The sequence below is a fragment of the Mastigoproctus giganteus genome, chromosome 9 (assembly GCF_048544385.1).
Source record: "Mastigoproctus giganteus isolate SK-2022 chromosome 9, ASM4854438v1, whole genome shotgun sequence".
Lineage (NCBI taxonomy): Eukaryota > Metazoa > Arthropoda > Arachnida > Uropygi > Thelyphonidae > Mastigoproctus > Mastigoproctus giganteus.
The window spans coordinates 111,278,926-111,304,723 of NC_143583.1; the positions used below are offsets into that span (position 1 = coordinate 111,278,926).

A 25,798-nucleotide genomic window follows, 5' to 3' on the forward strand; every position below is an offset into this window, starting at 1 on the left:
AGCCCAATACTATAGTTAATTGCAGGTAATATAGTAACATAATAGTCTGTGTGCCTTTCAAAAGTAGATACATTATTTTGCAAAAAACAAGCTTTGATTTCCCCTTGTGATATTGGTAATTATTCACTCAAAGTTTTCTAAAAACAAAATTTTTCAGTTTGGCAATTTTATTCCCTTACTAAGTGATGCATGCAACAGTGGAACCTGCATCAGACAGCCCAAATAAGTTTGTAAACATTCCTTGCCAGCAGTGGTGAGCATATTAACTGCATATCATGCCATCTGCTCCAAAATAATCAATGGCCATCAACTCTAATTAGTATTGACTTTGACCTTCACTTGCTTTGATTGCAAAATGCCACTGACCAATGAAGATGCTGTGTCAATTCTGATATGGACACAAGTGTCCACATCCATATTAGAGTGTCTGTTGTCATCTAACAAAATTTCTAATACCTCTAGCCAGGACCCCAGCCAGTCCACAACAAAAGGTGTCCATTAGGAGAGGTTTCGCTGTATTTATAAAAAATAAAAAAATAATTAAATAACTCTGTTTTTCTTATATTGGCAAAAAGAGAAAAAAACAAAAGCAGAGACTGATATGCTTTGGCTACAGTTAAGAGCACAGAATAATAATACATTATGCCATTTGTCAGGTGAGCAGACCCTGTACCTTTCTCAGTGGTGGCAGCTTATCTTGAAACATAGGTATGTATTTATATATACTATATATATGAAAAAGAAATATAATAATGGGTTAAAACATGAAGTAGTAGTGGAAAGATAAAAATATAAATAAATAAGATATGACAAATGCACCTGAGCATGCAAAGCAGCAGCAAAGGATGCAAAAGTTTATATATGTAGGCTTGAATTAATGAGTCAGTTAAGTGTGAAGATGGAAATATAAATTGCACAAAATCCCAAAAGCTAATAAGAAAAGGATAGCAGAAATATGAGAAACTGTAGGTGTGAAAAAGAAGGAAAGAATGTGAATATCCTAGTTGTAATAATGAATTAAGTAAAATTATAGGCTGAATTGTAAAGCCAATAGAGAGAAGTGACCTGTAAAGTAAAAATGATTAAATTAATAAAAGTAATAGTAGCCAGATATGGGGGGGGCAAATTTGGCTATAAGTCAAAAACAGGGGTTACAGCAAACCTGATCATGCATCAAGGACTGCATTTCTATACTTGTCCATATCTGTGGAAAAGAAGAAATTTAAAAATAAACTAAGTGGGATCAAAAGGGGAAAGCAGTATTCACAAAGTATGGTCAAAGTAGTCCCAAAGCAGTGTATGTAATATAAAATAAATTAAAGTAGAAATAAAAATTAAAAACTAGGTGTTTATGGTGTATAAAAAACAGGCCCTATGGAAAAAAATAGGGTTAGGTGCCAACCACCCAAGATTAAACACACGTTTGTAACCAAAACATTACCAAACACAATAAATAATTGTAATAAAATACTTACGTATTTTATTACGACTATTACGCAATAAAATATTGCTAATGCTTTTGCTTCTATCGTAAGCAGACTTGTTCTTTGTTTGATCTTCTCAAACAGATGACAGCCGTTCCATCTCTTCCAATTCTTTGTCATGATCTAATGGATTTTGTTACACATTGAGTTGTTCCTGCTATGAAAGTTTTTATTTTCTCTGCATTCTTTATAATTCTCGGCGTTGCCTCATTTAGGCCTGCAGCGTGTGCAATATCGCGTTCTTTCATTTCGCTCAAAGCTTTTAATTTCATATTTTTTCCTCTATCGCCAGAGGCGAACTGGCCATACCGGGGAAATCCCGGTGGGCCGGAAGCCAGAAGATGATAGAGGCCTGTGTGATTTTGGCCATAAATGCTAGTATGGTACCGCTACAAATTTTCCCAGGTAAGAATTTTTGATCCAGTCCTCCTCTGTCTATCGATATTGCATTTCTTTTTCTCTCTGAATCTGTAATGTCTCCACTGTAATGTGTAAAGGATGCTTCCTTTATACATCTTTTAAGTATTTTACTCATTTTTAGGGAATAAAGCATAATTACAAAATGAGGCACACTTGATACACATAAACAAAGCTGCCTGTGTGTAGCAACTGAATAAACAACACTGTAAAGGCAGAGCCACACTATTAACACTTCACTAGCTCACATTTTACTAAAGCACATTTCTGGTGGTCACTATCATAAAACAATAAAAAAAAATAATAAAGTAGTAGTAAACTTGATCTAATTGCATTTTTGATAATACCGATAGCTGGAATTGTGTGGGTTTTTACTTTATTATGGCGAAATGTGTTTCCCCTTCACTGATATAAAAAACATAAATACATTTTCAGAATCTTTTCTTCATTCCTATCACGTTGCGTTCAGTTGGGGTGATTCCGCGTTTGACTGCCATTTCTGTAAACCCAATGGCAAATTGTGCATAAGTGAATTCGGTTCTTGTTATATACGATATCGTTCCCCAATTTATAAATCATGTATGATCGAATTTGTGTAGTGCAAACAAGTGGGCGGCTCCGTAGCCAGGTGGGAAGGAGCAGCAGTGTGTAGCACATGCTTCTTGATTAGACCAGGGTTCGAGCCCGTCACCACCAAGTACTGAGGTCAGGGAATGACCACCGTATATTCCCGGAGCAATATGGCCTTAGTTGCTAATGCTCCTAAAAATCAAATAACAACAACAACAGCAAACAAGTGTTATACAAGGCTGACTGTAATAGGAAAGTAAACAAGCAAAACATGAAAATATTGGACAACTCATCTCTCATTGCCTTGAGAGAGATGAGTTGTCACAAAGTGTACAGACCTTTCTTTGGAGAATCTGTCACAGGTATAATCATGTATCTAGATGCTAAGAAGATTTCCTTTTGAGCCAACTGCAGGATGACAATAATGGAGAAAAATTTCCAACAAGACAGAGCTCCAACACATTACCACAAAGAAGTTTGGAAACCTGAACACTGTGTTTCTTTGGAAATGGATTGGAAGAAGAGATTTTGTGGCTCCCCCCATGATTGTCTGATCTGATTCCCTATATTTTACTCTCTGAAAATTTATGAAAGACTGCTCCACCTATGTCAGAACAGGAGAAATTGGATTATAGATAGGTCATCTGCAGAGTAACTGAAGGCACCCACATCAGCCACCATCAAATGCATGTGCCTTCACATGCATTTGTGAAGCAACCAGATGCATTGAGAGGCATGTTATATCAATTATGGGAGGGATTGGATTATAGGTAGGACATCTGCAAAGTAATTAAAGGTACCAACATCAAACATCTCTAATTAAAACTTGAAGATATCTTCTATCACCTGGACACAGTTTCAGGTTTGTATCATGTACCCTTTTCAACAAAATGTTTTGGTTTTGTAAAGAGGTTTGGACAGCCTTTACTCATGCAGATTTTATTGATTTTTATTTATATACAGTAGCCTTTTTTTTTAAAGCATGAAAGGTTTAGGTTCCAGATATTCCCCCCATCCCCTGCACAAGTGAGAATTTGCAAAAGCTGAGATTTCCCTACAGAAAAACTATTGTATTCAAGTAAAACTAGGGGAACCCCTATAAACCATGTATGCACGTATATAAACTTTATTTGTATAAATTTATTTATGAATATACATAAATCTTAAATAAAGTATGGTCAAGATGAGTCCATCCCCTTTAAGGAGGTTGCATTTAGGCTAACCACACATTACCATCCTTATTAATCCATATCATCTAGTTCAAAAGTATAGAATTCTTACTCATCTGAACAAAAAGCTGATATGGTCATCATAAAATGGATAAGCTATAAGTCGTAAACATGGGTATGAATCAGGGGTCAGTTGTGTAGGAATGGAATCGCATACTCTGAAACTTTACCGTGTGCACATATTTTTTATTTTTTTTTCAGTCAGCAGAATTAATAAAAGTATTGTTTCATTAACAAGTGTAAAAAGCACAACTTTAAATTTCTAATTTGTCATTAAAAAATAAAAAGCTGTATATCATAAGTGCTATACTCATTAGCAAACAGTCAAGTACTATTATTGTCCAAGCAGAATTAAAAAAAAAAAATCTAAAAACTTTTTTTAAAAAATAAAAAGGAAAATTTGCATCTTATCAACAAAGCACCATCATATCGGTTATGATCGCAGGCACCACTACCATTCCCACTGATGGATTAAATATGGTGATAACCATCTTTAAAGAGCTTTCAGAAAGGAATTTCAATGTAAAGATATTTGTTCTCTTTCTTTCTTTAAAGAACAAAATGCATGGAAATTATTGAAGAGTCAGGTATATACTTATCTAATTACTGAAGTTAACTGCTGCTGCTGCTGTCTAAAATGAGCAAATGAACAATGTTCTGCTCATATTTGTTATACAATGTGCGTCAGTTTTAATGGACAACATTTAAAATATGTAATTTTTAAAAAGACTTGTAATATAGTGTTTACTGTAGAGCAAGCCACAACTCCCATGCTTGCTGCCTTCACTTGAACATAATAAATGATTTTTTAAAAGGCCTGCCTTTGTTTTATTACAGAAATAAAAATGACAGATATGAGTGGTCCACCCTATATTGACACATATCATGCCTTCTGCATATGTAGCATAAATAAGTCATGTATAACACTATTGATGAAATATGAATACACACACACATATGTATATAATATTCTAGCCATACGATACTACATACTACAGATGGATGAAGTATGCAGCATCAGAGAGGAATATTTTTTAAAAAAAGCAAGATACTTACAAGTGACAACAGTTCTGCAAACTGAAAGTAGTTGCCTAGAAAGAAAATTTGAGTTTTACATTTGATGATCATCAAATAAACACAATATTTCTTTTAATTGTTATACTTGTTTATTTATTGCATGATTTATTACTTGTTTATTACTGTATGATATGATGACCATTACTATTTTATCAATTTTTTATACTGAATAAATTTTGGAAAACAAAATTTCCACAATATAAGGAATACCAGCATAGCACATGGCATCTCCTTTAGGAATACCACATGTTCTGATAGTATTCCTCGAGGAGGCATGCTTTCACCAACTCTTTCACCAAATTTATCTCTCCTCTAACCTTTCTTATTATCACACAAATAGGTAATTTCCTCTGCAGATGACAAAATCTTTGCTACCACTCATTGAATTTGACCCTCCATCATTCCACATGATCTCATCTACAAGTAAATTTTCCTCATTTCTTCAATCTTTCGATTTAGCATTAGCATTAGTAGAGGCACATGATGCAAGAAAGCAAGCTTATACAGCATCATCAAAAAAAAAAACAAAAAACATTCCCATTTCACTAATCCATTCATTCAAAATGTTTGTCTAGTTCTGCCTTGAATTCATTTAAGCTATCGACTTCCACAACAACAACAGATGGAAGTTTATTCCAGCAATCAACTACCCACTAGCTAAAGGCAAACTTCCACACATCTATTCTACAACTGTCTTTACTCAGGTTGAATCTATGCCCCCTCAGGTTTGTAATCTGAGCAAGAGGACGAATCCCATCAGCATTGAGCCTGCTCAATCCATTCAAGGCCTTATAAACCTCAATCAGATTGCCTTGCAGGTGCCTAGTTTTCAGAAGCTGCAATTTTCGAAACTTAAGCCTTTCTTCATAAGTGCACCCCTTTGTTCCCTTCACCAGTCTTGTTGCCCTTCTCTGTACTCGTTCTAGCAACTCTACATCCTTCCTAAAATGAGGCTTCAGACCTGTACGCAGTGCTCAAGACGTGGCTTGATCACTGCCTTATACAAGGGGATAATCACCTCCTTATCCCTGCTCGCAAAATTCCTGTATATCATTGACAAGACCCCATCACCTACTCTGGCAGCCTGTCTGCACTGCTCAGAAAACTTCATATCTGACTAAACAATTATTCCCAGGTCTCTTTCATTCTTCACTACCCTGAGTGTAACACCACATAGTTGGTATGCTTCTCTGGGCTTACTGCTACCCATATGCAGTACTTTGCATTTGTCAATGTTAAACTTTAGTTACCACCTCTCAGCCCATCTACCCAACTTTTTCAGATCCTGTTACACCAGCATACTATCATTAATGTTATTAACAACCCTGCCAACCTTTGTATCATCTGCAAACTTTGACATTAAGCTTGATATACCTTCATCAATATCACTGATAAATATACAAAACAACAATGGGCTCAAGACTAAACCCTGAGGGATACCACTAATCATATTAGTCCACATAGAGCAGTACCCATTGATCACCACTCTATGTCTTCTCCCACTCAACCATCCTTTTATCCATTGTAGCAACTTGCCCTTAATGCCATACTGCTCCAATTTGTGTAGTAGTCTTCCATGTGCAACGGTATCAAAAGCTTTCCTGAAATCCAAGTATATGATAACAAAATTATTTTTTTTTTTTTGTCCCTTAATATGTCAAAATCGAGTCATCTTCAAATCTCTCTCTCTCAAAAAAAAATCCTTCCTCTCTCAATTCTCAAATTATTCCTCTTGTCCATGAACATTAGGATCTAAATTCAATTTTACCAATCACATAAAGCATCTTTCAAACAAAACTTACAAGAGCTATTTGGAGTACTAAACAAAACCTGCAATATTATTATCAACATTTTTTCAACAATGATCAAATCTAACAATCTTTGTGCATCACGTGTTCTAGGCAGGTGTTTCTAACTCAAACTTTAAAAAACCCTTCTATTAAGTACTCATTTTTAAGATGGTTTTTTTTTTAAGTCCAGCCGTGAGCCTGTAAAATCATGAACTTTCGTAGTCAACTGCCTCAATTATTATTAAAATCCTTTTTCAATTTGGTACAACAATAAATCTGCCATTAACTGTCATTAAATTTGAGAACTTCTGATATGGAAAATTCCCAGGAAATTTTCTAGAGCAAAACTAACTTTCACCTCTCTATTGACTGCATTTGGCTGAGAAGCACTTTCCATTTAACATTATCTTTTTTGTTAACCGGTTGAATTAAAAACTTTCCTTATTAATTCATAATAAAGCTCTTCTTTCCCACACAATAAAACTAATTCGAAAAACATAATCAAATCATGTTTAAAATTAGACATCTTCTTCGCAGGTGTTATCTATCAAGAAATAAACCATTCACACACTTTGTACACCACAATGTAATATTAATATATGAACATTACGTTACAAACCATTTACTGGATTCTTGTTCACAAACATATTGAGTCAGAATATCTGACTATTTTTTTTTTTTTTTTTTGATTTGGTAGTTGTTGGCGCATCGGCTTCTGTGGCCATATTGCACCTCCCAAGGTTTTTGCTGTACTTTGATCCAAGCCCGAGGCGGGAATCGAACCCGCGACCTTTGGGTTGCCGGGCAGGTACTTTACCCACTCGGCTAGCCCGGTCGGCAATATCTGACTATCATTCATGTAAAAAAGAACCAGGTAAAGGGTTTGTAACATAATGCTCATATCTGACTCATTAACATATGAACAAGAATCTGGTAAAGGGTTTATAACATAATGCTTGTTTATTAAAATTATTTATCATGGTGTACAAAGTGTGCGAATAGTTTATTTCTTGACTAATTCAAATCAATCTCAATCAATCCAAAAACAACCAATTTGCAACATCCTTTTTCTCCCTACACCAAGATTTTACATTTTCTTGTTTCACTGATAATAATAATTTTTCTGTTTATACTCTGGGATGACCAAACAGTCAGAGAAGTTTACAATATACACAGAATACAAGAAACAACACCGTATTCAGCAGTCAGGGGCTTGAACCCCAGTCACTCAATGCATGTGTACTTATGTACCCGTGCACCTGACCACTAGGCTACAGCGGCCTAGTAAGGATATTTACTATATTAACCTTCTGCCACTCGGAACTCAATTTAGCAAGTTAGTAATGTACACAGTGTGGGACATTTTAGGCACATTTGTTTTTATTTTTTATTAAGTGATTTTTTTTTGTGATTAACAGAAGTGAAAAGTAAATTTAGTTATCTCCTTATCAATTAATTACTAAGATTATAACTTCATAGAACACTTAATATAACTCAGTTTTACGTTCTCTAAATTTAGCCCGTTCAGTTTAATTACAACTGTATAATATTTATTAATCTCCTCCCCACATTCTCTCTCTCTCTCTCTCTCTATATATATATAAAGTAAAAGTAAAGTATGTATATATATATATTCCCTCAGCATGAATTGTTGAGGAGGCTTCCATCTTGCAGTGGGTTGATAATGGCTGCACTTTACTTTTACTTTATATATATATATAGAGAGAGAGAGAAATCACCGATATCTATATAATATCGGTGTAGATACACCATAGATAACTCTTAAGAAACTATAATGGTAGTGTGGTAGGCATCATTTGCTCTATCTCATATTGTGGTACTTATTTGAGGTAGTGCAATACCATGGAAACTTGTTGTGAAGGAAGAGCACAATATGAGATAATTGTGGTACTTATTTGAGCTAGTGCAATACCATGGCAACTCGTTGTGAAGGAAGAGCACAATATGAGATAATTGTGGTACTTATTTGAGCTAGTGCAATACCATGCAACTCGTTGTGAAGGAAGAGCACAATATGAGATAATTGTGGTACTTATTTGAGCTAGTGCAATACCATGGCAACTCGTTGTGAAGGAAGAGCACAATATGAGATAGAGCAAATGATGCCTACCATACATTACCATCGTAGTTTCTTAAGAGTTATCTATGGCGTATCTACACCAATATTACATAGATATTAAGCTCTTAACTCTTAAAGTATTATGCCTTGTTGCATTTAGTTCATTTTAAATATTATCATATAAACCTTTTGGCATCTCTCATATTGTGTGATTATCTTCACAACTGGGTTGTCGTGTCTGCAATATCAGGGTGCCTGCCCACCCACCGATGATAGGCCAATAGCTTTGAAACGGTACCGTCAGGGGGAGCCTGTTATTCACAGAATTTCCGAGAATAGGTAACAACAGTCTTCTCTACTGGGGAAGCGTTGCCTATTCGAGGAATTTATGAGTTTGAGTGGTGTGAGTTGAAGGAGTTACTGTCCCTTTCATTCTTCTACACCATTTCTTTTCTTCTTCCACTCCTACTATAACTGTCACTCTACTTTTTGCTTTTCTGAGTCTAATAGGAACAAGTGGATAGTAGAGTTATTATTCCACACATATACAAACAGCTTTGAAATGGTGAGGTCTGGGTGGTGGTGGTAATCACTGAGAATAAGTAACAATAGCCTTCTCTATTAGTGAAGCATTACTTATTCGAGGTAGTGCAATACCATGGCAACTCACTGTGAAGGAAGAGCACAATATGAGATAGAGCAAATGATGCCTACCACATTACCATTGTAGTTTCTTAAGAATTATCTATGGTGTATCTACACCAATATTATATAGATATATATAGAATAGAAGTAATAGGTACGGGAGTTGTAATAAGAGGAATATATGAAGGAATATAGACCTGGGTTACTACTATAAAGAGTAGAAGGCACCCAACGACTTAAATAAATAAAAGATAGGAGATTATGCTTTTAGAGTGGAGAGAGAGAACAGCATGTAGTGTAATCAACCAACAGGTTAGATAACATGGAAAGGCAGTTATAAAATAACACAATTCAAACCTGCAACACAGAAAGTCAAAAATATTATATTATATCATCTGAAGTACAGCACTAAGTACTTATAACAATATTTTTGACTTTCTGTGTTGCAGGTTCAAAATGTGTTATTTTATGACTGCCTTTCCATGTTATCTAACCCGTTGGTTCATTACACTACCTGCTGTTCTCTCTCTCTCTCCACTCTAAAAGCATAATCTCCTATCTTATATATATATATATATATCTTCAAAAGCAATACCACATTCTCAAGTCTTGCATTACAATACACAAGCAGTGTGCACAGACTGTCTAAAGTTAACAGTAATGCATTAAAATGAATTTAATCTACAAATTTCTTTTTTACATACAAATTATATAGAAAAAAGAAATAATTGCTTTTGTCTGATTTTAATGAAATCTGGAATGGTCATCCTCCCAAATACTAACCAGACCTAATGCCAATAGTTTGCCCCATGACAAAACAAATATTTTTAAAAGACCCAAATATGAAATTCCATCCGGTGGGAGTCAAGTTGTTACTCATGAGCAGAGAGATAGGCAGAAGTGGCAAAAACAAAAGGCACATATACATATGTGAATGCACCTAAAAACAATCATGTGACATCTGCAAGTTACCCCTTTTTTGTTTTAATTATAAAAATTTTTAGCTTTTTTATTGAATTCAAAATGATGATCTACTAATTATGATTTGCTAAACTCAATTAGGAAATACTAAATGAAAATAAACGAGAGAAACCAATAATAATAATGTTTTTATTGTATTTTTTTTTAGAATTTAAGGTCACCGTTCTCCCAGATTGGAGAACCCACATAGGGCATCTGTTTGCATTCGGCCAGAAAATGCCACAGCTATTATGATAAGGTTGGACACCTGTCACTGGTGTGTGAAAATGGGAATTGCCCTGAGGAAAGATAGATGCTTTTGCTCTCCTGGCACCAGTTAAATTCAAAATAAAATAAAAAAATAAATAAAACTGATGTCTTGTAATTCACAGACAGCATATTGATATGAAATTCACAGGGTGATACAGCACAAATTCGCCCCAGGGGCTCATATCTGGTGAGTATGGGCTTGCACACCCAGGGTCCTGAGCTGGATATCATCATTCTTCCCTTTCTTGGTGATTCCCTTCTACTTTTCTCTCTCTCTCTCTCTCTCTCTCGGGGTAATTCAGAAATTTTGTTTTCTTGGCTGGTGCAGCATAAGCTGCAAGCTTCCTTGCCCCATATGGCTAATAATAATAAAAATAATAACCAGTCAGAGAACACTGGTGGGCAAAAGTATTTGGTGGATCTGATTTAATTTACAAATTTTAAAAAAAGTAATAAATAAAATAAAGTAGTATTAATAACTAGAGAAGCAAAAAATGAGTTAATAGTTAAATTCATTTTCATTTTTTTCTATGCTTCTCCTACAACTGTTTCCATTAAATAATTATCTTATTTTTATTTTCTCTATTTTGTCAATCAATGTCTATGTCAGCCCCTACAGAAGTTCCATAGCTGTCTCGGGGCTTATTATGCTTGTCACATAGTCTTCAGTGTTGTGCGTTGTTTCTGCTCTGGTGTGCAGTTGACAACCCTGTTTCGGCCAAACCAGTGTTGCTCAGCTCTTTACATTTTTGTGCCTTACTGCTTCGTACTTCTGGCTGGTAACAAGTAATTTATATCACTATTATTATTCAGTTGACTATAACAGATACTTAAGGATCGCAGAAACAAGTACTAACAACCATTTATTACTTATTTAATTTGTTATTGTACATAATGATCTTCATTGGTTTCATAACTAAGATTTTATTATTAGATTAGCAAATTTTTTTTTTTTTTGCAATAATCGTTCTTTTTTTCTTTTTTTTATGTTGGTTGTGTTTAATGTTGGATAGATAAATAATGCTTAATAAAAATGAAGCATCCCAGAAACTTGTTTATAGCTACCGCACTATCATTACTTAAAATTAGGAACTAAAAAATGAAAAACCGAAACATGTTAAAATAAGAGGGCTGCTTTCGTATTTAATTTTACATTTAACATTTTATTGTATATCGGTGGCTTTTTGAAACGCAGTATTTTTCAATATCTCACCCGGCAGTTTCGGCCAACATAATTCAAAGAGCCCAAGCGAGAAAAACGCCAAACACGACCAGGCATCTTGAGAAGCAGCAGACCACGTGATATCAGCGTTTTCTCAGGCCGCCCTCCCAACAAACGCACCCGTGGATCTAATCGGATAAATCCAATAAAAAAAAAAATATAATAATAATAAATAAATAATAACTCAACCTGCTATCACCATGCTCTACAACAGCAAATATAGATATAATTTCAAAGAAGGAAGGAAAAACCTGTATACCCTCTTCTACCTCACAGAGTAGTAAGCTATTTCTATTCTGTGTTCCACCTGAGGTACATGAACCATATCAAGCTCTGTGCGGGAACTGAGCAGAAACTCTAACAACTACACTAGTTCACTGAAGAATTCGGCAATAACATCAAGATAGAATTTGGACTAAACAAATGCAAAGCCCACGGATTGCATCAGGGAAAATTAGTAGACCAAAACTACCAGCGACACACTGGTAAAGAGATGAGAGAGCCTGGTGTTGTTGTAGTACGGTTTTGGGAGCATCAGCAACTAAGGCCATACTGCTCCGTGAATACTTTCTGTAAATTTCGTATGCTCGTGATCGATTTTCTGTTTGCTGGAAAAACAACAGTTTCCGGGAGAAAAAACATATTACTCTCGCATGAGACTGATTAACTCAACCACGTTGTGAAAAGGGCTAGTAAAAGTTCCTCACGTCATCGACGGAACCATAACTCAGATTTTTCCATCCGGTGTAGGTAGGACAGAGATTCTACCAAATGTGCTACGCACGAGGGCCCATGACAGGGAAAGAGACCCACAAATACCCAGGGACAATGCTGGCTCGGCAGTAAGAGCACAGGGAGATCAAGGCCTGCCTGACAGAAAAATACAGCATCATCGCCGGGATTGGAACCAGGGCCATTTCTACCCGGTGTGGGGAGGATGGTGACAATAACACTCTGCTATCCGCCCAGACTTTCCAACCAGACTATGTTAAGAAGGCTCAATTCAAGTGGACTCTACAAGGAAGCCAGTGTTTTGTATCCCATTAACCCTTAATCACCAAAGAGCTCACCGAAACTGGTGCCATGAACATGTGACTTTGAACCCTGGCAAATGGGGTACAGTTCGGTTCTTCGATGAGTCCCGTTTTTGCCTACAGATTCCTGACGTTATTTCATCAGGAGGCAACGAGGAATACGGTACCATCCCTACAACATCAGAGAAAGACACACTTACGCTGAAGGCGATGTTCTCGTGTGGGGCAGAAAATTGATCAACGGCCGCCTCCTTCTTCAGGTTTTTGATAGGGTTTCCGTAATTGCGCAGAGGTACCGAGAACAGATTTTTGAATCCTGTATGCGACCGTTTAGGGGTATCAATTGGTCCAGATTTTCTCTTCATGCACGACAACGACACTGCAGATAAAGCTCAAATGGTGGAGGAATGTCTTGAAACTGAAGATATCCAACGACTGCCGTGCCAGCACACAATCGCAGAATTAAATCCAATGTAAATTGTATGTGACACCATTGGGCGTCGCATTGCACTCAGACAAACAATTCCTCAGTCACTTGGTGAGCCAAGGTCTACGCTGGTGGAAGAATAGAATTTGTTCCCACAGAATCTTATAAACATCCTTATTGAGCATGGTTCACCACGGTTATGCCTGTTTAGCAGTTCGAGGAGATCATACTCCGTACTAATAGCACATAATATTTTTCGGCCAATCTTATATCAACTGCTGTAATTTGGCCTGTTTGGCATTCTTATACAGCCCTATAAAGGTCTCTTATTATTATTATTATTATTATTATTATTATTATTATTATTCATATGGGGCAAGGAAGCCTGAGGTTTATGCTGCACCAGCCAAAACAAATTTTCAAGTTACCCTGAGAGATATCCATCTCGGGACAGTGGGTTCGTCAAGCCGATACTCACCAGCTGTGAGATCCTGGTATACCTGTTCTCGTTGCTCCTCATTTCACTGTTATTCCATGGTACACCATCATACCAAATTTTGTTCTGCTTCATCGCAAGCAGCACAACGTTTTCTACGAGTCCTCTTAATCTTCTCAAGCAGTGTATATAGCATTAGCGTACTAAATATCCTTTTGTATGGGGATTGTTAATTAGAGCCTCTGCTTAACATGGAGAAAGTTCCTCAGTTTTTTTAATTATTTTGTTTAATAATTTATTTATTTAGATCAAATGTATTTAGAGGGTGCTGAACTTGAAGTTGCCCCAAATGCACCCCATTTTCAAAAAAAAAAAAAAATTGTTTATTTGTTACCAAGCAACAGGCAGGCTGCTAGTTAGTATACCGGACCGAACCTATTGGTAACTCTCTAGGACGCTTCCGGATCAGCTAGTGTATAATCTTGCTACCTCTACTCCGCCAGATAGTGACTAGAGGGAGTCCAAGTAGTGTGTATGCTGGGAGCATTGGCAAGGCCACGTTATGTCAAGGATCTGGGTATATTCTTACTACATGTACGCCATATCCAAAAATTTCATTACTTCATTCAGCATGTCCCACCCACTTTTTCTTACTATTGAATACACCATGAATTGTCAAACTTATAAAGCAAGCTTATCTATGAAAAGATCTAAACCTCCCAAGCACTTCCTAATTCATTTCTCAAATATACATGGTCTCAATTCTAATCTCAACGATGTCCATTTCCACTTGCAGTCTTCCAAACCCCATGTACTTTTTTCTGACAGAATCTCAGTTATCGTTTGATTCAACTACTGCTCATATCAGATGCCCAAATTATTCGCTGTATGATTCCTTTCGCCTCAAAGGTGGTACTTGTGCATATGTCCGTTCTGATATTCCCTGTCAGAGACTTGGCAATTTGGAATCTCCTCTCTTTGATCTTCTCTGGCTTAAAATCTCTCTACCTCATTGTGTAAAATTCATCTGTTGTCTCTACCGTTCTCCCAACTCCACTAATCACTTGGAGCTCTTTGACTTCCTCTCTTTGCAACTTGACTTTCTCCAGTCCAACTTTCCTAACAGTGAGGTAATTTTCCTTGGTGATTTTAACGTTCACAACTCCAGCTGGCTTCCGTTTTCTAGTCACACCGACCCAGCAGGTCGAGATGCTGAGGCTTTTGCAATTACTAATGACCTAGCACAGATTGTTCATTTACCTACAAGAATACCGGACAATCCTAATCATACAGCCAATACGCGTGATCTTTTTCTCACAAACAACCCTTCTAAGTACAAGGTTGAAGTGAGAGGTCCTTTAGGCACTTCAGATCACAACTTGGTGATTGCCTCTTCTCCAATGGAACCTTTATCTCATGGCTATTCCCAACCTCGTATTGTTTGGCATTACAAGAATGCAAAATGGGATGACCTGCGAGACTTCTTTTCTTCTTTTCCTTGGTCTGATTACTGTTTCAAAACTTCTGATGTCAACGTTTGCTCAGATCGTGTCAGTGAAATTATTCTTGCAGGAATGGAATCCTTTATCCCACACTCCACTTTAAAATCTCGTCCTTTATCTAAACCTTGGTTTTCCAACAAATGTGCTAAGGCTGTCCAAGAGAAGAACGTTGCATATCGTAATTGGCTTGTTTCTAATTCTTCAGTGTCATTTTCTGCCTACACCAAAGCTCGCAACAATTGTAATGCAGTTATTAATTAGTCCAAACTAGAGTTTGAACAGGCTAAGAGTAGAAAACTTGCTTCTTGCCCTAATGGTAGCCGAGCATTCTCGTCTCTTGCCAAAGCTATTGGCTGCAACTTTTGCCCATCTCAGCTCCCACCTCTGTCAAAACCAGACGGTCCTGTTGTCACTTCAGCCAAGCATAAAACTGACCTGCTAGCATCCCATTTTTCTTCCAGCTCATGTATTAATGATTTTGGTAAAACACCGCCCACCATTCCGAATACGCTCCATTCAATGCCTCCTGTGGTCTTCCGTCAAAAGGATACCAGAAGGATATTGATGAATCTTGATGCTAAGAAAGCTCCAGGTCCTGATGGTATTTCTCCACTTGTTCTCAAAACCTGTGCTCCTGAACTTACTCCTATTCTCTGCCGCCTTTTTTCACTTTCTTATTCCAAAGGTGTTTTTCCTTCTGCTTGGAAATTTGCTCATATCCAGTCAGTTACTTAGAAGGGTGACAAATCCCTCCCATCCAATTATCGTCCCATTGCAATTACTTCTACTCTTTCTAAAGTAATGGAGAAATCAATTAATTACCAAATATTAAACTAACTAGAAACCTTCTGTCTGATCAACGATCACAAGTATGGATTCCGTCAGTGTCGATCCACTGGTAATATTCTGGCTTATGTTACCCATTTATGGATTAATTCAATGGAAAAGTTCGGTGAAACACAAGCAGTTGCTCTTGACATCTCAAAGGCTTTCAATCGTGTTTGGCATAAAGGTCTTCTAAACAAGCTTCCATCCTATGGTTTGCCAACTGTTTTTTGTAATTGGTTATCCAGTTTTCTTCTGATCGTTCAGTGAGCGTGATGGTAAATGGCTCTCTGTCTTCTAACTTCTCTAATAATGCTGGTGTCCCCCCAAGGGTCAGTTCTTTCCCCCACTCTTTTCCTCTTGTATATTAATGACCTTCTTCCATTGACTGGAAATCCTATCCATAGTTTTGCCGATGATAGCACATTGCATTCCACTTTCCATTTTGAGAAACCTTGTCCTGCTCAATCAGCTTCAACTTCTCGAAAATCTGCTACCAATTCCTTGAATGCCGATCTTCAGGTAATTCTCCACTGGGGCCAAGACAACTTAGTTGATTTCAACCCTTCTAAAACTCAGTCTTGTCTTATACCTTGCAAAAGAATTCTTCTGCTCCTATGCTTATCTTTAGTGACACTCCAATTTCTAGGCAAAATGATATATCCCTTCTGGGGATTACCCTGACTTCTAATCTCCCTTGGAGCAAGCACATTACAAATATTGCTTCCTCTGCATCTAAAAAATTTGGTTTTCTCTTTCGCTCTCGGCGTTACTTTTCTTCCAAACAGTTGCTCACTCTGTATAAATCGCAAATCCGCCCTGCCATGGAATATTGTTCCCACGTCTGGGATGGTGCCCCCCAAACCTCTCTCAGGCTTCTTGATTCCATTCAGATGAGGGCAGTTAGGTTAATTAATGATTCATCTCTAACAGAGTCTCTCCACCCGCTTTCTCATAGACGTACTGTTTCTGCTGCATGCCTCTTCTACAGATACTTCCATGGGCACTGTTCTTCTGAATTGGCTTCTATAATTCCCGCTCTCTCTTTCAAAACCGTCCCAACACGTGCCGCCACCAGCCAACATCCCTTTACTGTCCAACTTTAAACCCACAGAACCAACTTTTCATCTTGCTCGTTTATTCATTCAACTGCCGTTTTCTGTAACAACCTTTCTTAATACGTATTTCCTGAAATTACAGTCTCCAGAAGTTCAAGTCCAATGTCAACAAATATCTTCTTTCGTGTTCTCAACCTCCAACCCAAGCACGTTGCAAAGTACTATAGGTTCTAACACCTCTCGTGTTTGGGGTTTACATAAAAAAAAAAAAAAAATTCATTTGACATGTCTAGTGTTAAGACTGATGTGCTCATGCACAGTGGGCATAGATATCCGTGAGGGAAATTGACTTCCATATCCAATAAGGGCAATTTCTGCTCTGGGCTACTGTGCTGCTTTGCCTCACCATTGTGTTACGAAGCGAGATATGCAACGCTCACCAAAGACATCTACTAGGCCTGGCTGTTCCACCTGTAACCTTTGGCTGGTTGTGCGACCAATGTTGAGCCAGTCATGATAGATTCATAACACCAAAGAATGGGATTATTTAAAAAAATTCGTATCAGGGCATTAGGAGAGCAATTTATCTACTCATGTGAATTATAACTATACACTGAGTGATCACTGCATTATGACTACCTACCTTATACTTCGTAGGTATCTCCTTTTGCCCTCAGTAGTAGTGCTGGCATGTGATGCAAGAAACAAAGTGTATGAGCTTATGCAGCATCAGCCAAACAAAAAAATAAAATAAAATAAATAAAATAATAATAACAAAATAAAAAATTTACAAAACAATTCTCTCTAAATGTTTGTCCAGTTCCTCGTTAAATTTATTTAACCTATCATCTTCCACAACGACGGATGAAATTTGTTCCAGCAATTAAACACCCGCGTTAAAGGCAAATTCCCGCACAACTATTCTTCATCTCTCTTTTCTGAATTTGAATTTATGTCCCCTTAGGTTCGTAATCTGAACAAGTGGAAGAATCCCATCAGAATTCGGCGTGGTCAACCCATTCAAGGCCTTACACACCTCAATCAGATCACCTCGCCGGTGCCTAGTCTCCAGCCGCTGCAATTTACAGAACTTAAGCCTCTCATGGTAAGAGGATCCCTTCATTTCGCTCACCAATCTTGTTGCCCTTCTCTGTACACGCTCAAGAAAATCTACATCCTTCCTAAAATGAGGCTTCCAGACCTGTACACAGTACTCAAGGCGTGGCCTGACCATTGCTTTATACAGAGCTACAATGACCTCCTTTTCCCTGTTAGCAAAATTCCTGTACATCATTGACAAAACCCTATGACGTACCCTGGCAGCCTGTGTGCATTGCTCAGAAATGGTCATATCTAACTGCACAATTACTCCTAGGTCTTCTTCATTTTCTACCAGATTAAGTGTAGTACCACACATTTGGAACGTTTCTCTGGAATTATTTATACACATATGCAGTACTTTGCATTTGTCAATGTTAAATTTCAGTTGCCAATTTTCAGGCCATCTGCCGAAATTTTCTAGATCCTGTTGCAGTAGTACACTGCCATTACTGTCATTAACAACCCTGCCAACCTTTGTATCATCTGCAAACTTCGACACTAAGCCTGATATATCTTCATCAATACCATTGATAAATATACAAAACAACAGTGGACCCAAAACCGAATCCTGTGAGAATCCACTAATAACATTAATCCACCAAGAGCAGCACACATTGATTACCACCCTCGGTCTTCTCCCATTTAACCATCCTTTTATCCATTGCAGCAACTTACCCTTAATACAATTTTGCTCCAATTTGTACAGTAGTCTTCCATGCGCAATAGTGTCAAAATCTTTCCTGAAATCCAAGTATATGATATCAAAATTATTTTTTGCATCCAGTTCCTTTGTAACCGCATCATAATATCCAATCAAATTTGTCAGACAAGACTTTTCCTTAACAAACCCATGTTGTGTCTGAATTATTGCTGCAGTCTTGTCTAGATGATCCTGAAATGCATCTTTACCCAGTAACTCCATTATTTTAATCGGAACAGAAGTTAAACTAATTGGTCTGTAATTACTCGTATCACCCTTCAATCTCCCTTTGTGAATTGGGATACATTTGCACTTCTCCAGTCCGTGGGGAACACCACCGGGTCCAAAGATATTCTCATAATTATGGCTAAGGGTTTCCTTATTTGCTTTGCCGCCACCTTTAATATACCTGGATAGATCCCATCCCCTCCCCCCGGGTACCTTTCTTATGTTTAACTTCAACAATTTCTCTTCCACTTTGCTCAGTTATTACAAAACCATTAAGCACCCTGCTACAATTTGATAACCTTCTGGCATTTTCGAACCTTAATAACTCCTAATGTGTGAATGTAAATGCAAAATACTCATTCAGTTTGATTGCTATCTGAGCAGGATCATCAACAGTCGAACCATAGATGTCAAATGGACCAATCAGATTCATCCCCTTCCTTTCAGAGTTTATATAAGTAAAGAAAACCCTGCTGTTTTTCTTAGCATCCTTTGCCAAAGATTTCTCGTAATCTGTCTTCGCCTGCTTAAGCTCCTTTGTGACTTTATTACAGACGAGCTTATATCTGCCATAGGCTTCTTTGTCGCCTGATAATTTATATGCATCGAGGTATTTTCCTTCTCTGCCATGAGTCTTATTAGACAACCATTTAAGCCTTGTAAAATATTTGTTAATAGCTATGAAACTGTTAGTAGCTTCAACGATTAATTCTTTGAATGCTTTCCACTTAGAATTTGTTGTTGGTAACATCATCAGTTGATCCCACTGAACAGAATTTAAAAACTATCTGAGACCACTGTAGTCACCTTTCCACAAGCAAAAACGCTTTCCTTTACCCATGATGGTAATTATATCTTTAAGTAAATCCCACATCAGTACACTATGGTCACTGCCACCTAGTGGTTCATTTATCTGCAAATTCTTAATACGCGAATGGTCACTGCTGATGACCAGATTAAGAGTATTACCCTCTCTGGTTGCCTCTCGAACATGCTGCTGCAGAAAACAATCGTCCAATAAATCTACAAAAAAAGTCCTGTTTCTGTGCGAGTGACCAATCTCCAAGTTTCAGTCAATAAAAGTAAAAATTCCTCATTACAACACATTCTGATTTACTAGCCCACTCCATTTCTCAGTAGAATTGTTCATTGTACTCATTCGAGTACAGCAATTATCCGACGTGGGATTGATTAAACGAGATGTCGGAAGCGTTTCGGATGTATGGCCAACCAAGCTGTGTGTAATGCGGCTAGCAATGCAGGTATGGAGGTGATTGATATATCCAGACGCCTGATATGCCTTGCCATAGTGTCCCACAAGGGCTTTATGGTATTGATATCGGCGTAGTTCGGAGGACAATCGATATGCTGGAAGTCAGAACTGTGTTCCTCAAACTATCCCTGCACAACAAATGCCCGATGGCCCGGCGCATTGACATCTTGAAAGACACCATCGCCATTGGGTAAAAAGAGTAACATAACGGGGTGTATACAATCAGCAAGCAGTTGACGATAGCGGAGACCACTGATACGTTGTTCCACATGCATCAGGGGATGCAAGTTCCTGTTAGTGAAACATGCCCCACACCATACAATCGCCTCCACCGGCCCGCACGTTTGACACTATGCAAAATGAATGAAGAGCTTCATGTTGTTGTCGCCAAATCCGTACACGACCATCCACGTTCTGGAGTAAATAACGTGACTCATTCGACCAGCACAACTTCTTTCATTCTTCTAATGTCCAACTTGCATGCTCTTTGCACCCGGCGAGTGTTTTACGCAAAAGAACGAACCTTGATTAAGAGAGGATGCCGTAGGGGTCGTCTGCTGGCAGATACGTTCCGGGTTGGCCCATGTTGTATTGGATAGTGAACTCTTCAACAGTGCTTTTCGCCTGTACGAGTCATCGGACCCGGCGCTCGCCTCTGACGCCAACCTTTCGCTGACCTTTGCAGTTTTTCCGTCGTGTCGTTGTTTGACCATCTTGACGCCAATCCTGATACACTTTAACAGCGGCAACTCTCGAACACCCCCCCCCCCCCTCACCATTTCAGCCGTTTGGGAAATCGAGGCACCAGCTCGTTGATCACCCACAATTTGTCCTTTATCAAGAAAACACTAGTTGGAAAATATAACAAGCGAGAGAACTTGAAGAGGTAAAATTTTGAAGCCCGAAGTCTTGTAATTTTGAAAGAAAGATTCTCCTAGCCGGGAAGGAAGCCCAACCTGCACCGACAAGGAGAAAAATAAAAGTCTCAAGGAAAGAACATAGAAAAAGGCCGCCGTAGCCTAGTGGTCAGGCGCGCGGGTACATAAGTACACGTGCCTTGAGTGACCGGGATTCAAGCCCGTGACTGCTGAATACGGTGCTGTTTCTTGTATTCTGTTTATCTTGTGAACTCCTCTGACTGTTTGGTCGTCCCGGAGTATAAACAGAAAATTTATTTATTTATTTAATGTACAAGTGGCTATTAAATAGCCACTTAAAAGAATAAATTAAGATAAATAATAAATACTTATGTCACCGATATGAAATATAGCAGTAAACATTAACAAATTACACTGCAGAAGCAGAGAGAGTAAACAAAAGTTTCAGCCCTACAGGTTGAGTTTTTTTTTTTTTTTAATGCTTATCTATGCATTATTGTTAATACTACGTGTCTTGTTATTTGAAACAAGTTTTGTTTTTCGCTGCTTGTGGTAGCAGCTTTGCACTTGCTGGTTATGTACATATGTATATAGATTAGATTACTTGTGCAGAGATATTTTCTCGGCATATTCATTAATTATTGTTTAATACTTAACTTACAGGCCTCCGTAGCCGAGTGGGCAGGAGCGGGAGTGCAGTAGCACACGCTCTTTGCGTAGACCGGGGTTCAAGCTCCTGACTGCTGAATACGGTCGATCTGCCAACCCGCACTGGACCAGCGTGGCAGATTATGGTCCATTTCCCTCAACATGAATTGTTGAGGAGGCTTCCATCCTGCAGTGGGTTGATAATGGCTGCACTTTACTTAACTTATAATTTTGATTTGTTATACTTAGATTTAAATTTAGAATTGCTTTTGATTTAGTTAACTAATTTATTTGTACAGTATAAATTGGTTTTGCCTTTGGCATGTCTTTGCCTTGGGTGAGTTCTGTTTGCCTCTTTGTGTTTTGTATATATGTTTCTGCATTTCTTCTGGTTGACTATTAGTATTAATTTCTTGGTTGACTGGTTTTTCAGCTAAAATTTTAATTACTTATTTTGTAAATATTGTATATTTTACTCTCTGCTTATGCAGTGTAATTTGTTAATATGTTTACTGCTATGTTTCATATCGGTGACATAAGTATTTATTATTTATCTTAATTTATTCTTTTAAGTGGCTATCTAATAGCCACTTGTACATTACCTATGTTCTTTCCTTGAGACTTTTCTTTTTTCCGTTGTCGGTGCAGGTTGGGCTTCCTTCCCGGCTAGGAGAATCTTTCTTTCAAAATTACAAGCCTTCGGGCTTCAAAATTTTACCTTTTCAAGTTCTCTCGATTGTTAGATTTTCCAACTAGAGTTTTCCTCTTTCCTATTTCTTCTTTTTCCTGAAAGAGTGTTTTGCTCTCTTTTCTTCTTCTATTTTTTTTCTCCCACTTTCTCCTCCCTATTCCTTATTTATTATAACCGGGATTCCACTTGTTGGAATCCCACTTAGTGTAATTTAGATAGTTCCTGGAGCGCCTCCACGTAGCTAGGGACGGGAGTCGGGACGCAGGTAGCTTGCTCCCTGCCTCCCGACTGCTCCAGGGCCGGCAAAACGACAATCGTCACAACACATACACACTTAAACACACTTGCCCGCTATAAATAACCTACAGATGCTACAGCGGTATATAGGGGTAACCCTGGAGGCCGCAATCAATACAAGAATACCTTGTCCCCTTATCAAAATCCGACAAATCCTTCCTTTTACCCATCATGCTCGGAATTTTACTACCTACTGAACCACTGACATCTTATAAAAGCTACATATTAGCATCAGCATTAGTAGAGGCATACGATGCAAGAAAGCAAGCGTATGCAACATCAGCCAAAAAAAAAAAAAAAAGAAAAGAAAAGCATCCCATTTCACCCATCCATTCACTCCAAATGCCTGTCTAGCAAAGCCGTAAACTTATTGAAGCTATCAATTCCACAACAAGAGATGGAAGTCAGTTCAATAATCAACTATCCCGTTGGCTAAAGGCAGATTTCCACACATCCATTCTACAATTGTCTTTCCTCAATTTGAACCTATGCCCCCTCAGTTTCGTAATCTGAGCAAGAGGAAGAATCCGAAACCACATTAAGTTTGCTCAACCCCTTCAGGGTCTTTTACATCTCAATCAGAGGTATATAAGGCCTCCAATAACTGTCGGTTGACAGAAATGTACCCCTGATGATACATACCGTCCAATCACAGACAGTCGGCCACGCCTCACACAAGCAGAGGCGGATTTAACGGCGGGCGCACCGGGCGCGCGCCCTGGGCCCCGACTTCTGAAGGGCCCACGCAAAACTGCAACAAATTAGCTGAACATATTAGTTCAAAACTTTGTGATTATTATTATGCTATTATTAATTATATTATACATATATTATATTCAAATTTTATTGGAAATAAAACATTAATAGTACATAATATTTTTTATTTATTTAAAAAATTGGTTACATGTATTTTTATTTTCCCTGTCTCTCTCTTTTTTTTAAGGGGCCCAATATTTTCTTCTGCGCCCGGGGCCTAAACCGACCTTAATTCGCTCCTGCACACAAGCACCTTTTATTGACAACCTAGTAGTAGTAGTAGCAGCATGTGATGCAAAAAAGCTAGTGTATGAGCTTATGCAGCATCAGCCAAAAAAAAAAAAAAAAAATACAAAACAATTCCCTCTAAATGTTTGTCCAGTTCCTCCTTAAATTTATTTAACCTATCAACATCCACAACGACAGATGGAAGTTTGTTCCAGCAATTGACCACCTGCGCTAAAGGCAAATTTCCGCACAACTATTCTACATCTCTCTTTTCTTTATTTGAATTGATGTCCCTTTACGTTCGTAATCTGAACAAGTCGAAGAATCCCAACAGAATTCAGCGTGCTCAACCCATTCAATGCCTTATACACCTCAATCAGCTCACTTCACAGGTGGCTAGTCTCCAGCCGCTCAAATATGCAGAACTTAAGCCTCTCTTGGTAAGATGATCCCTTCATTCCCCTCACCAATCTTGTTGCCCTTCTCTGTACACGCTCAAGCAAATCTATATCCTTACTAAAAAGAGACCTGCAGATCTGTATGCAGTAGTCAAGGCATGACCTGACCATTGCCTTATACAGAGGGCCAATCACCTTTTCTCTGCTAGAAAAATTCATGTATATCATTGACAAAACCCCATGACGTGCCCTGGCAGCTAGTCTGCATTGCTCGGAAAACTTCATATATAACTGCACAATTACTCCCAGGTCTTTTTCATTTTCTTCCACATTAAGTGTAGTACTACACAGTTGGTACGTTTCTCTGGAGTTACTTCTATCCATATGCAGTACTTTGCATTTGTAAATGTTAAACTTCAGTTGCCACTTCTCAGCCAAACTGCCGAAATTTTCTAGATCCTGTTGGAGTAGCACACTGCCATTACTGTCATTAACAACCCTGCCAACCTTTGTATCATCTGCAAACTTTGACACTAAGCTTGATATACCTTTATCAATATTATTCATAAATATACAAAACAACAGTGGACCAACACCGAACCCTGTGAGATTCCACTAATAACATTAGTCCACGAAGAGCAGCCATTGATTACCACCCATTGATTACCACTTCTCCCACTCAACCATCCTTTTATCCATTGTAGCAACTTACCCTTAATACCATTCCGCTGCAATTTGTACAGTAATCTTCCATGCGCAACAGTGTTAAAAGCTTTCCTGATATCCAGGTAAGTGATATCAAAATTAATTTTTGCATCGACGTAGGTCGATTAACTCCACACGCTCGTACCTCATGTGGTCAACGGGTAGAATTCACTTTTCATAAGGGTGGTCATAATTCAGTGATCACTCTGTGTATATTGTGTGTGATTTCTGGTCGATTTGCCAGTTTCGTTGGATGAAAAGTGATAGTTTCCGGTCTGGGGGAAGACCTTGCTTTCCGCTCCCGGGACCGTCTAAGTGTGCTTGCCACGGAGAAAAAAAAAAAGAAGTCCATAAAAAGTTCTCGCATCATTGATGGTATTCAAATCAGGTTCTTTCCATCCAGAGTGAGGAGAACGCGCGTAGTATAGTGCATATTGGCACTGTCCTTCACACACCTGGAGGAAAAATTCTATTCCCGTCATTGACGCGAGGAATTTGTATGACCTTTTATTGACAACTTCGCTGAGTTTGTTGGTCTCAATCGAGGTTTGAATAGTTTTTCTTCCGAAATTGCTATTTTCACTCCACTAAACCGGAAAATTGATACAGAACACACGAAATTTATGGACATAATATACTGTGCAATATCATTGCTGTTCTTAAAACCGGCAACAACAAATAACAAGTCTTTTATATTTCGACTTATGAAGATTGGTTAAACTGACTGAAACTATCGATAGTGCTAATTTGGGTAAACAACTTGTGGTTACCTATCGTGTATTTGATTTTCTGTTTTTTTTCTGCCTGAATATGAAAACAGAATTAATTCATTCGATTGTTTTTGAAGCAAGTCGATAGTTTTCCATTTG

At 38.0% G+C, this 25,798-nt stretch overlaps 1 protein-coding gene across 1 annotated transcript in view; it reads right to left on the reverse strand.

Moving 5' to 3' along the window:
* The window catches only part of CPT2 (Carnitine palmitoyltransferase 2), a 127,448-nt gene extending 115,640 nt beyond the window's left edge, over positions 1-11,808 (reverse strand). The window contains exons 1-2 of the mRNA XM_090381154.1: positions 11,736-11,808; positions 4,757-4,791 (exon numbers count right to left, since the gene is read on the reverse strand). Coding sequence (XP_090237280.1) covers positions 4,757-4,791; positions 11,736-11,801 — 101 coding nt within the window. The 5' untranslated portion in view covers positions 11,802-11,808. The remainder of the gene's footprint in view (positions 1-4,756; positions 4,792-11,735) is intronic.
* Positions 11,809-25,798: the final 13,990 nt, after the last annotated feature.